At 45.9% G+C, this 11,409-nt stretch overlaps 1 protein-coding gene across 1 annotated transcript; it reads right to left on the bottom strand.

The window, feature by feature from the left end:
* Positions 1-2,350: 2,350 nt before the first annotated feature.
* Positions 2,351-10,568, bottom strand: Adamts1 (ADAM metallopeptidase with thrombospondin type 1 motif 1). Its single transcript, XM_051150167.1, has 9 exons — positions 9,233-10,568; positions 7,310-7,656; positions 6,857-6,989; positions 6,321-6,488; positions 5,604-5,890; positions 5,216-5,402; positions 4,931-5,106; positions 3,755-3,930; positions 2,351-3,163 (listed from the first exon to the last, which is right to left on the bottom strand). The coding sequence occupies exons 1-9, from the start codon at positions 9,948-9,950 to the stop codon at positions 2,464-2,466; spliced, it is 2,892 nt and encodes a 963-aa protein (XP_051006124.1). The 5' UTR covers positions 9,951-10,568; the 3' UTR covers positions 2,351-2,463.
* Positions 10,569-11,409: the final 841 nt, after the last annotated feature.

Genomic DNA, 11,409 nt, shown 5'->3' on the forward strand with positions numbered 1-11,409 from the left:
ATGTTTTATGTTGACTATTTATGTTATGTTATACAATGCAATATATGAACCTTTACTTGAGTATCATGTATAGGTGACATCAGCCAGGGTTTTGGGGTATATACATTGTTCTACCCACTAAGGGAATTTGTACCACATAAAAGGCAAGTCATTGTCAATGAAAGTTTCTGGTACACAGGACAACATGGGCTGTTGAATTGCATAGTCAAGTTCTGCATCTAAAGATTTACTCGATGATGTGAGAAGGCTTGTTTCGTCTTTGGATCTTGTAATCGGTAATATGAAGTCAGCCCAATTGATGACCCTGCTCCCACTACATCCTAGTCTGTACAGACATATCTAGTTGCATTGCTGAGGGAGACACATTAAGTAACTAAGGCTGAACTAAGCATTTTGTTACAGTATGTAAGAAAAATCATGCTGAGGAGAAGAAAAGGTGAAAGTAAAGTTAGGAATGCCAGAAGCTGAGCACATTGCCAGTTTTCTAGTAAACAATTTTCTGAAAGAAATATCATAATGGAAATAATTTGAAATTGTAGTCACTGATACACCACTTAGTTTTTAAAATATAGTCACCCACAGAAATCTAGAGTCCTGGATTTTCTAGGATTTCTCCCAAACACCTTGGTATTGCTGATGAGGGAGGTGGAGATTTCACAGTGTTAGGCCACCACTCATATCTTTCCCAAATGAGTGAGGCACTGTCACTATGCAATAGCTTAAATATGTCCATGCATTATGACTTACTTGATACAATTAATGGAGACAAAAGTCTGAAATGCATCAAGAAGCTGAATCATTTTCCATTTACTTTATCACATTGAGGGTTGGCTAACAAGCTCATAGAACAAATCCAGCCCACTATTTGTTTTTGTAAATAAAGTTTTATTAAAACACAGCCATGGTTAATCATTTACAGGTCATTTATGGCTGTTTCCATTCCTACAAAGCATGTACTGTCATGGCTGTGACAGGAAATATAGCATACAATGCCATAAATACTTACTATCTAGCTCTTTACAGTGATTTGCCAACCTCATTAGTTACAATCTTATCACCAACGTCATTTTTATTAGTACATCTACAAACAGAAAATATAGTTCATTCACCTGAATTTTAAAAACTGTCTTGAAATCCAATGTTTGTGTCTCATCAGATTTCTTGCCCAGGAATTAATCCCACTTCAGAAAATAGACAAACACATTCAAAAGTGTTCTTTTATTATTTCTAGTTAACATATATTGTATAAATACTCTATTTTTATATGCACTTTTACAAAAGCGATATAACTTAAAGGGTTTTCATTAGAAATAAATGTATAAAAATAAATATGTTATTATAGGCATTTATTATAAACTATAGTCCTTCTTAGAAGGAACAAACAAACAAATACTTATAAAGTACATATAATTCATAGTAACATATTTTACTATATACATATACATATGAAAACAGTCATATTCTCTCTCAGTAGAAGAGCTGAACAGACATTCGCCAGGATACGACTGTTGGACCAGCTGCCAGCAGTGGACCTGCTACCCGCAGCAGCCTCCCACATGAGACAAGTGATCTCCAAGTTCCCAATCTCGTAGGCCCCTGTTCTCTATACCCCATTGTTACTCTGGCACAATGTGTGATGTTGTCACCTTTTGTGAGATAAGGATTAGCTTTTACTCTGATAGTCCCCAGGTAGGCTAACCTTAGGAGAAAGTGAGGCAGGAGACATGCCACTCGCTGTGTTTCCTTGAGTGTTTTTTGTTTGTTTGTTTGCTTTTTGTCTTTTGCAGTTCCTACACTTCAGGTTCTTTTCCTTTTAGAATCAATGTATATTTTATAAATAAGTGGATTGTTTCTACCTCAACATGAATTATAGCTAAAAACTGAGATGGTATAAGAAGGAACCATGAGGCGTTTCCCAGAGGTGAGACTTTCTCACATTAAACAATCTGAACTTTTTCACTATTGATAGGAATGATGTATCAACATCTCCTGAAACCATGGAAGCCAGACCTTCCAATAATGATCTTGTTTGTAGCCTTCTCCTGCCCCATGGCCAGCATAAACAGTAAGCTATGTTTACACCTCAATCTCCCTTTCATCTGCTTTGCCTTTGCTAACACAAGACATAAAGATACAAAGCATTTAACCAGCACCACACATCAGGGCTCGCCATATTTCTACCTGACTTGGACAATTGTTTCAGCAAAGGATGGAACAAAAGAAATATTAATAATCTCAGGGCTTTGTCATGCTACACATGGTCTTTCAGATGCTAATATTCCTCGTTAACTACCTTATCAAATTTTAACTGGCAGGATAGTGTCGTTATCTACCTCTTTCGCTATGTATCCCCCTACACACACCTCCTGGACACACCTCACTGGTTACTGGCTTGACTCAACGCTCCAGCACTCTTGGTCTCAGTGTGTCAGCCCTCCTATGCTACCTTGTTCTCAGAACTGCTTAACTGCACTGAGCCAGTGTGCAAAAGTCAATGTAATGCTTTGGTTTCTTCAAAGGATCACAGCTCTCATTGGATAACACTCCCCCATCATGGGACAGACATTTCAAGGTTCTCTTCTTGTAACCATTCCCACAAGTTTTGGAACATGGTGACCAATCCCCCACCTGCCAATGTGGGCAAGGCAGGTCTGCACAAGGTCTGGTGCTGGCTGGCTTCACTTCTTTTGCACACTCAGAAGCAGGTTGCCCATTAATGTCTCTACATTCAACCACTCTTCTCTGCCAACCTGATCCACAGGACTTGGAGCATTCCCCCCACTCTTCAATCACCCACTCGGAAAAAGTAGGGATAGCATTGAATGACTCCTTCTTCTTCTTCACAAAATAGGTGTATTTGATTTTGGGTCGGAGAGCATGGCCCACCATAAGAACCTGAATGGTTAAGGGTTCTTTGAGTGGACTAAAGCTGCGGATTCTTTCCAGCGCTGCCGAGGAGCCACTGTATCTTAAGACAGTACCTTTATAGGTGAGGTCTTGCTCTAGCGTGGACAGAGTGAAGTTTCCATTCAGAATATAGGTACCGTCTGCAGCTCTAATAGCCAGAAAGCTGCCATCGTTTCTGGACCCCCTTTGATTACGGTGTTTCACTTCAATGTTGGTGGCTCCAGCAGGAATTGTGACAATGTCATGATACCCAGGTCTGTGGACAAAGCAAACAGGTAAATGTCTTTCTTCCAATTATTGGTTAATCAACTGCATTGCTTTAAAATATGCAATTCTTTTAAATGTGACTTTTCCTTAGTCCTATGAAATGGTATGTTGAAAATTACGTGGTCTCTAAAGTATATGTGTTGCTTCATATGTTGGTTAATTAACTAATTTTAGAGTTTTGAGATGAGGGTTCAGTTGTAGGCCAGGCTATACTGGAACTCACTATAGTGCAGGCTAAATCCAGACCCCCATAGGAAACATCCTCCCCAGTCAGCCTCTCAAACACTGGAAGTACTTGAAGTAGCTGGGTTTTTGTTTTTGTGTGTTTGTTTTTTGAGTCATGGTTTCCTGTAGTCTAAGTGACGTCAAGTCACTATGTTAGCAAAGACGATCTGAACATGTAACCCTCTTGTCACTCCTGTGTCTACCTCCCAAACTCTGGCTGGGATTACAGGTACATGAGACTATGCCAGGTCTTGTGCAGTGCTGGGGATTGGACACAGGGTCTTGTGGATACTAAGCGGGCTCTGTACCAACCGAGCTTCATCCGGATTCCCGAAGTGCGTGTCTTGAAGCTTACCTGGTACTAGTGACGGATCCTGATATTTTCTTGCATGTGGAGCCATTTCCTCCACAAACGCCACATTTGTCAAACTTCTTTTTGGAATCTATGATGCGATCACAACCAGCTTTTACGCACTGTCCTTGCACACAGACAGAAGTAGAGTCTGGACTGCAGGGAGTGCCGTCTACGACCTGCAGAGACAACATGCACCTCATGGTAAAATAGCTAATGAGAAGGAGGCATGTGATGATGGCAAGAATGAATACCCTCTTCTTCGCTCTGCTCCCATGGGATGAGGGTTCTCCTCCTCACATGCCACATGTTACCTTCCATTTTGCCATTTTCAGTAGTTTGTACAGCTAGCTGCAAAGTTTATAGACGTCTTGATTTTATTTGTTTGCTGGCCCATCTCCCCGATTGCTAAGGCCAATGGAAGTAGTGCTCACTGTCAGTTTGATGATTGTTCCAACTTCAGGGCCAAGAATAATATGCCAGAGTAGAAGGCACTTCATAAATCACTTGCTAAATATTTCATCTGCAACTAGGATGTGCTTTCCTATCTTAGAATGCTAAGGGCATATGACCACCTTGAACAAATTTAATTTCATTTTCTACTTCAAAGCAAGGTTTATTCCCTCAGCAAAACACCAAAAGAAATGGTGAGTCACTTTGTTCAAAGTATGTGCTTCAACAATGAATTTTTAATTCTCTGACTCTCACGTTAATTAGTATGTTTGTATGTACGGCTGCTAGGTACCCAGTAACAAGTACTTTGGACTACTTTCTAAAGTTCTTGGATGCAGTGTTAATATATATAATTTATCTAACCATAAGTCTTTGTATGTGAAACCTAGTTATGTGGGGGGGGGGGAGTATTTTTGAGTTTCCAAAGGCATTTTCCTTGGATATAAAGGAAAAATATTAAACACATGCAAACCTCTTAAGTGCTAGCTAGATTTAAGCTTCCTTCCCAGCTTAAAGCAACATAAAATCCCAAATTAAGGAATGTCTCTTGCATTTAGAAACATTCTTATTCAAAAGTGAACACAAGTTAACCTGTAAAGACAGCCCCAAGTTCAAGCCTTTGGCTCCTTAGCAAAGATACAAATGTAAAAACAAAAACAAAAACAAAAACACAAAAACAAAACAAAACAAAACAAAACAAAAAACCAACAACAAAAAACCCTCTACCTTAGGCTGTAAAACAAAGAAGTAGCCAACGCCTTTGGCTTCACAGGTGAGCTTGCACCTGTCCTTGGGCGAGACGCCAGCGTACTTGGGCGTCCATTCCACCGCGGGCTCATTCCCAAAGGAAGCTTTTGAAATGTCGTTGTGTGCTGCACATTGCTCCTCTCTGAAGGTTTTTCCTGAAAAGAGAAGGATGTGACGATGTCACCAGTTTCCAACTTTCAGCCACATGTTGTGGGCTCCTCTCCTTCGCCCCGTTTCTGGGAGCCAAAGTCCAAGATGACTCACCGTTATTATCTGGACAGTCCTCGATGTTACAAGACCTGTAGCGTACTCGCTTGCCCTCACAGTACTTCCCTCCGTTCTTGGGGACTGGGTTGTCACATTCTCTCATTGTGTACTGAACTCCTCCACCACAGGTCCTTGAACACTCTCCCCAGGGTCCCCATGTCCCCCAGCTTCCATGAACAGGAGTCTAAACAGAGATACATACATCACCATTAGAACTATTGAGACTCTTTAGGGAATGAAAGAAAAATGTGAGACACGGGAATCGACTCTCAAACTGCTATCATCTTGTATTCCCACTGTGGGACACAGACAGAGGAGCTTAAGCATCACTTTGTTCTTTTCAATTCTGAGTTATAAACAAGTGCGTTTCATTAGAAAAACTCACAGCGAAATGCTTCATGTCGGTCTTGTTCACACACTTGCCGCTGACACACCATTTCCCTTCTCCACAGCTGGTACCATCTGCCCAAGGGAAATGTTTCGTTTGGCACACCAGTAAGCCACCGGAGGTACCAGTGCACCAAAGAGTAGTACATATGCTGGCTGCATCAGGGCAGTGTTTGGATTCCTCTCCAAATGTAAACTGACACTGGCGGTTGGCATCATACAAGGTCCCAGGGAGGTCAGATGGGAGCTTGATCGGGTTCTGGGGCTTGTCCATCAAACATTCCCCTGCGGGGGGGGGGGGGATAAAAAGGCAACTATTAATAGATATTGGCGTATTTGGTGAAAACATGACAGTAAATTGATTATGGTGTTGTAAGATAGTTACTGTGTGAAACAGTACACTTGTGAATTGTAGTGTTTTGGGGAAACCAATGCCAGGCAGATTTAGATTTTTATCAAGGCATCGTTCTCAATAAAGTACGTCTGGATTAACAATGGTGAGAAGTTATCCTGCTGTCCAAAATATGAATGAATGGACTTTGGGAGCTACTTGGCAGGAAGCAGTGGGGGTAAAGATGTATAACGTATGATCCTGACAGAGAAAAGTCATTCTGAAAGAAGGAAAATGAGTTGAGCAAGAACCACATAGCTCTTTAGGTAGAATCCTATAAGAGGAAGGCTGGATGCCCTCTAGAAAGAGTAGCTGGCATCTTACCATGGCCATTATCCAGGAATGATGTGACCATGTAGGCACTGCAAGGAGACCAGGGCTGGCTATGGTCCAAGCTCGAGAGCATTGAGGCCATTAGATGAGAGTCCCCACTTACACCATTAAAGCTGGCACAATGCTTTGCATCATCATGTGGCATGTTAAACACGTGGCCTGGGAAGCAAACAAGATCCACATTAAGATACAGTCACATGCAGCCTGATTCTTCTCTTATGAGGGGCTTATTTATACAGGAGGGGACATATTTATTAGACAACCTGTTTTGGAGATAATACCTACTTTGATCAATATATATATATATATATATATATATATATGCCAGTTTTCAAGTGTTTATAGCTCTTTTGCTTGTTCAATAACAGCATATTTGAAATAGTAGGAAATATATCCTATAATTTCTAAGAGTGCTGCTGTCAAAGGAGCAATATAGTCTGAGATGTTCTTTCTCTCAAATCAGAGTGGCTTATTGGGTTATAGCCATGCCTTGGGCTTAACTCACAAGTTGAGCCCAATTTACTTACCCAATTCATGGGCTGTGGTGAAGGCAGCTTGTAAGCCATCATCTTCTATGACTGAACAGCTTCTGCTAGGGTCACATACAGTTCCAACGTCAGCCATCCCGAGAGTATCGCATGTGTGGGAGCCACATAAATCCTACAAAGAAGCAAGAGAAATCCCTTTTAAATAGGACACTGTGGACTTGTGATTTAGCTCCTCAGCCGGGCATGTCTTCACATGTGCTTTGCAGCATGTTCCTTCATTATTGTTGGGCTCAAAAGACTGGCCACATGCCACTCTAATGCTTCTAAAATAGAACCGTGCAACTTGAGATGTGGAAATTAAAATAGAAATAAGCAAGGCAGGTTAAGCTAGTCTATAGAATAAGACAAACCAGGGCAAGGCAGTTGGGATGGCTTCTTAATGCATCTGAATAGCTCAAGGCTGACCTTCGAGGTGATAAAATGATGTCTTACCTGTCTGGTGAAAAGAATTGCTGTGTCATAGTGCTCTGCATCCCGGTCACTAGGGGTGTTGTGTTGCTTCTGCCAGCTGCAGAAATTCCGAAGGGTGAGAGCAGCATTGGAGGTAACTTCCGGCCCTTTCTGCTCCTCATAGATGACCAAAATCTTCACCACCACCAGACTAATTGAGTTCCTAATGCTGGGGTGCTTGTAAAACCTGGCGGCCACCGAAAACAAGGTAAGAAGGTAATGCTTCAGACCGCTGCCATGGAAGTCAGCCATGGACTGGTCAGCCACGAGCATGGTCTCCACATAACGGGGGCTGGACACAAATCGCTTTTTCCTTATGCTTCCAGGTCCTGTAAAGGGAAAAGGAAGTTTGCTCATGAGCTGTCTCTCTCTTAATAGCGACCTCTCTGCGCTATATTAGGAGAGTCAACCAAGACAAAGTAAATAAAACTGAAATATACCTGGAACAACAATAAAACAAACATTTGCATCTTCTAAAAACTGTGAATGTTATTTTTAAAAGGTTTTCGTTTTGCTTTAAATAAAACAAGAGACAACGCCGGCTCTTTAGAGTGATCAAGCTGTCTGTGTATGTGCCAACAAGCTTTCTTTTGTGGCCTTTGAGAACGCCACAGCCTGAGTAAGGCAGTATGGATATCATCGTGCCCAGCTGTAGTAAAAACTTGGCAACAGGAGCAGGCAGAGCGCCCTGAGTCACCCTTTCACTATTGAAGCCAGGGCTGAAATGAATGAGATCATCCAGCTCCACGTGGAAGGCATAGGGCAGGGTGGAGAGGGGGAGGGGGAGGGAAGGGGGTGGTCTGCCAAGGGGCGGAGCTTGCGGAGTCTTAATCTGTAGTGCTCAGCTCTCTCACCCAGGAGGATCCCGAGGGTTCTCAGCACTAGGACCACCCACTCTGCCCAGCAGTCTATTCCTGCTTTTTTTTTTTTTTTTTTTTTTCACGCCCATGGCGGCAGGGGGGAAAAGTTCCTGTCTTAGACTACGGTTGCCTATTTGGAAAACAGCCCTTCCCTGGCTGCGGACTGAGAGTCAGCCCTTAGAGAAGTCGTAGAGTGTGCTATGATCCATCACTACCTGCTCCTAGAGGGTCAATGGGCAGAAATCTAGAATAGGACACGAAAGGAAGTGAAAGAGGGCTAAGGGAAACTGGAGTGACAAAGTAAACTGACTGTTTAGTAAGTACTGAACACAGCAGAGGCAGGACGAAGTGTAGCAGGGAGGATCAGCCGCGGGTTATATTCCTCTGTGCTTGGGGAGCAGAACCTCGGCTGGGAGAGAGGGAGTGCACATTGCGGGGAGGAGGTAGGAGGCTCACGGAGGCGGGGCGAACAAGGTCAAAGACCTCCCAAGCAGGTTCTGCCGAGAGGCCCCAGCGCCGCCAGCTATCCGGGTCAGCTTTTCAAATGGGGGAAGGGGACAGAAGGCCACAGAACTGAGATCACCACCCGGTTGCCTAGTCTCCAGAACACACATCGAGTTCACCGTCGCTCCACTACTCCGCCCTCCTAAGAGTGCTATGTGCACACACTGACCAAGGTTACAAACCTCAGCGCGAAACTGCAACCCAGCCAAAGTGAACTCACACATTCCCTAAAGGAATTAAAGGGATGGGAAGAGATTCGTGAGTAAGGAATCGGTCTACGGGCTTCCCGAAGTAAACGCTTCGCCCCTATCTGCAAGAACTTTGATTCTTCTCGCTTAAATCATTAACTTTTCGGGCAAACAAATGTTCTGGCAGGGTTTGGCCAATCTATTTTGGGGGGTGTCACGACTGAGAAACTCAATTAACTGCAAGTATGTCTGAGTAGTTCAGGTCTAGAGGCAAGCTAGAGTGTGCCCAAAAGCATAGGTAGAAAAGGGAAGTGGGGAGGCGGGAAGTTAATTGGAGGGGAGCACTCTTATACCTGTTGGCTTTCCCGCGCTTTGTGGAGTGAGGTCCCGCAGCGGCCAACGGTTCTGGGAGTCCTGGCTTTCTGATAGCGAGTCACTGGTTGGCAGGGCCTGGTCGTCCGTGACACCGCATTTGGCGCCGCCGCTGCCCCGCCGCCTTCGCCTCAGGATGTGGAGCTGAGGCGGTGCGGCTGACTCCTCCTCCTGAGTGCCTGGGACTAGGCGCTCGGTGGCGGCCGCCCGCGCTGGCTGAATGAAGAACTCTTCGCCTTGTAGGTAGAAGGCACCGCGCACACCTTCACAGAGGCTGAGGGCAGCGGCGGAGCTGGGGTCACCATTCACCGTGCCGGAATAGAAGCAGTGAGCCAGGTCCCCAGTGGAGTCCAGATGCTGTGCCTCGGACCCGGGACTGCGCCCTACAGTCTGGAGCGTGAAGCCAGGCGCCAGGAAACCGCTGTCCCGCTGCAACTTCAGGTGCAGTTGCTGGCCAAAGGCATCCAGACGGAGGCGCATGGTGGAATCGTGGCCCGGGCTATGCTCTAGAGAAGGCAGTACCAGCTCTTCGTCCTCCTCCGTGGGGCGCCCGTCTGCACTCCGCAGACACAGCAGCATTGCTACCGAAGCGAGCAGCAGCAACAACCTGGGGACAGGCAGAGAGCTCAGCATTGCTGCCCGCTGCATGTCGGAGCGGGGCTTCTGCCTGCGTGACTCCAAAGGGACTGCTGGTTGCATGACACCGCACTTCGCAGTGCAGCGAATTCTTGTTCTGGTTAGACGAGCAAAGCTTAGTTGGCTTGCTCCAGATGCTTAAAATTCACGATCACTTTGATTTGAAAGTTCGCGCAGAGCTAGCAGCCGTAGCTCCCGGTCAGTTAGAAAGAGGCGCTTCGCCGGCGCGCGGGAACTTTTAATTCCAGCACCGGGTTAGAGGCACCGCACGGCTGGAGCAGTCAAGAGGCTGCTGCGAGATCGAGAAGAGCTCCGGAGCTGGGGGACAAGTCCAGGATAGGAGCCTGGACTCTTCTTCCTCTGCCTTGGCCCCGCAGTAGCTCGATCTGAGCTCTCTCCGGTCCGGCGGTACGCTCTGGCTTTGCGATAGCACCTGGCTCTGAGCTGCTTTCCAGCGAGTGCAAGAATTAGGCGACCAGGGCTGCCTCTTTATAGCATTTTAGAGCCCCTCCCTTCTCCCCCATTCCTGCGACACCGCCCCCTGAGCTCAGTTGGTGCTAACCCCAGCTCTGCGCCTCCGGGCCCAAAGGGGGAGGGGGCAGCCTCCGCGCTGGCCTCAAGCCACGGCTCGTCACTCTGGGGGTGTAAGACGCCGATGCAGCGCTGTGACCAGCACTTTGTACAGCCTGGGCTGCTCTGTGGAATAGGGTGAACCTTTAACTTCATCTCTCGGGGGCTGCAGATTCCCGGACCACTCTGCTTCCTGTAGCCCTTTCTGTGTCCCGGCTGGGCTGCAGTTTTCAAAAAGAGAGGGTCGAATTGTAGAGACCCTTCCCTACAATTCCCCTGCGCCTAAGGCGCCCCTCAACATTCGCTTCCCTGCTACTCAGAGTTCCTTCTCCCCGAAAGTGGGATGTGAAATACAGCTGCCTTTTCTTTAAATTAATTAATTAATTAATTAAAAACAAAACTCAGCCTACTTCCCCCGTCTCTTCCTTCTGTCCTTCCACCAGCACCTTGGCTACGGAGCACTTCTCTTTACCCCAGCTTTTCTTGGACAAAGTGTGCTGGCTCTGCGCTTCTCAGGAAGAATGCTTGAGAAAGGGGCTATGGGACACTTGCCAGGCTCTGGCTTTTTAAAGATGCATGTGGATTGACCTTAACAGTTTTCTCAAGCCCTACCTTGAGACTGCTTTGGGGGTGCCGGGTCGGGGGTAGGGAGCAACCCTGCTTCTTCTTTCTGAAATAGGCGATCTGGAACAAGCTTCAGCTCCCGTAGGGACTGCAAGAAGGGATTTGTACTTGCTCTTCTTCACTGGAGAAGCAACTCCCGCCCAGTCCGCAGACTTCCAAAATTTAACAGCAGCTGCTGCAGGCCTCAGGCCAGGCGGACAGATGCGTCTAAGAGCCCGGCTTTACTATCAAGGCTACAGCGGAGAGTAAAGGAGGAAATCGCCCCATCCCCCGCCACCCCCGCCACCCCCACCCCGCCCCTTCCTACCGGGAAGGGAATAGCAGAGTC

The sequence above is a fragment of the Acomys russatus genome, chromosome 8 (genome assembly GCF_903995435.1).
Source record: "Acomys russatus chromosome 8, mAcoRus1.1, whole genome shotgun sequence".
Lineage (NCBI taxonomy): Eukaryota > Metazoa > Chordata > Mammalia > Rodentia > Muridae > Acomys > Acomys russatus.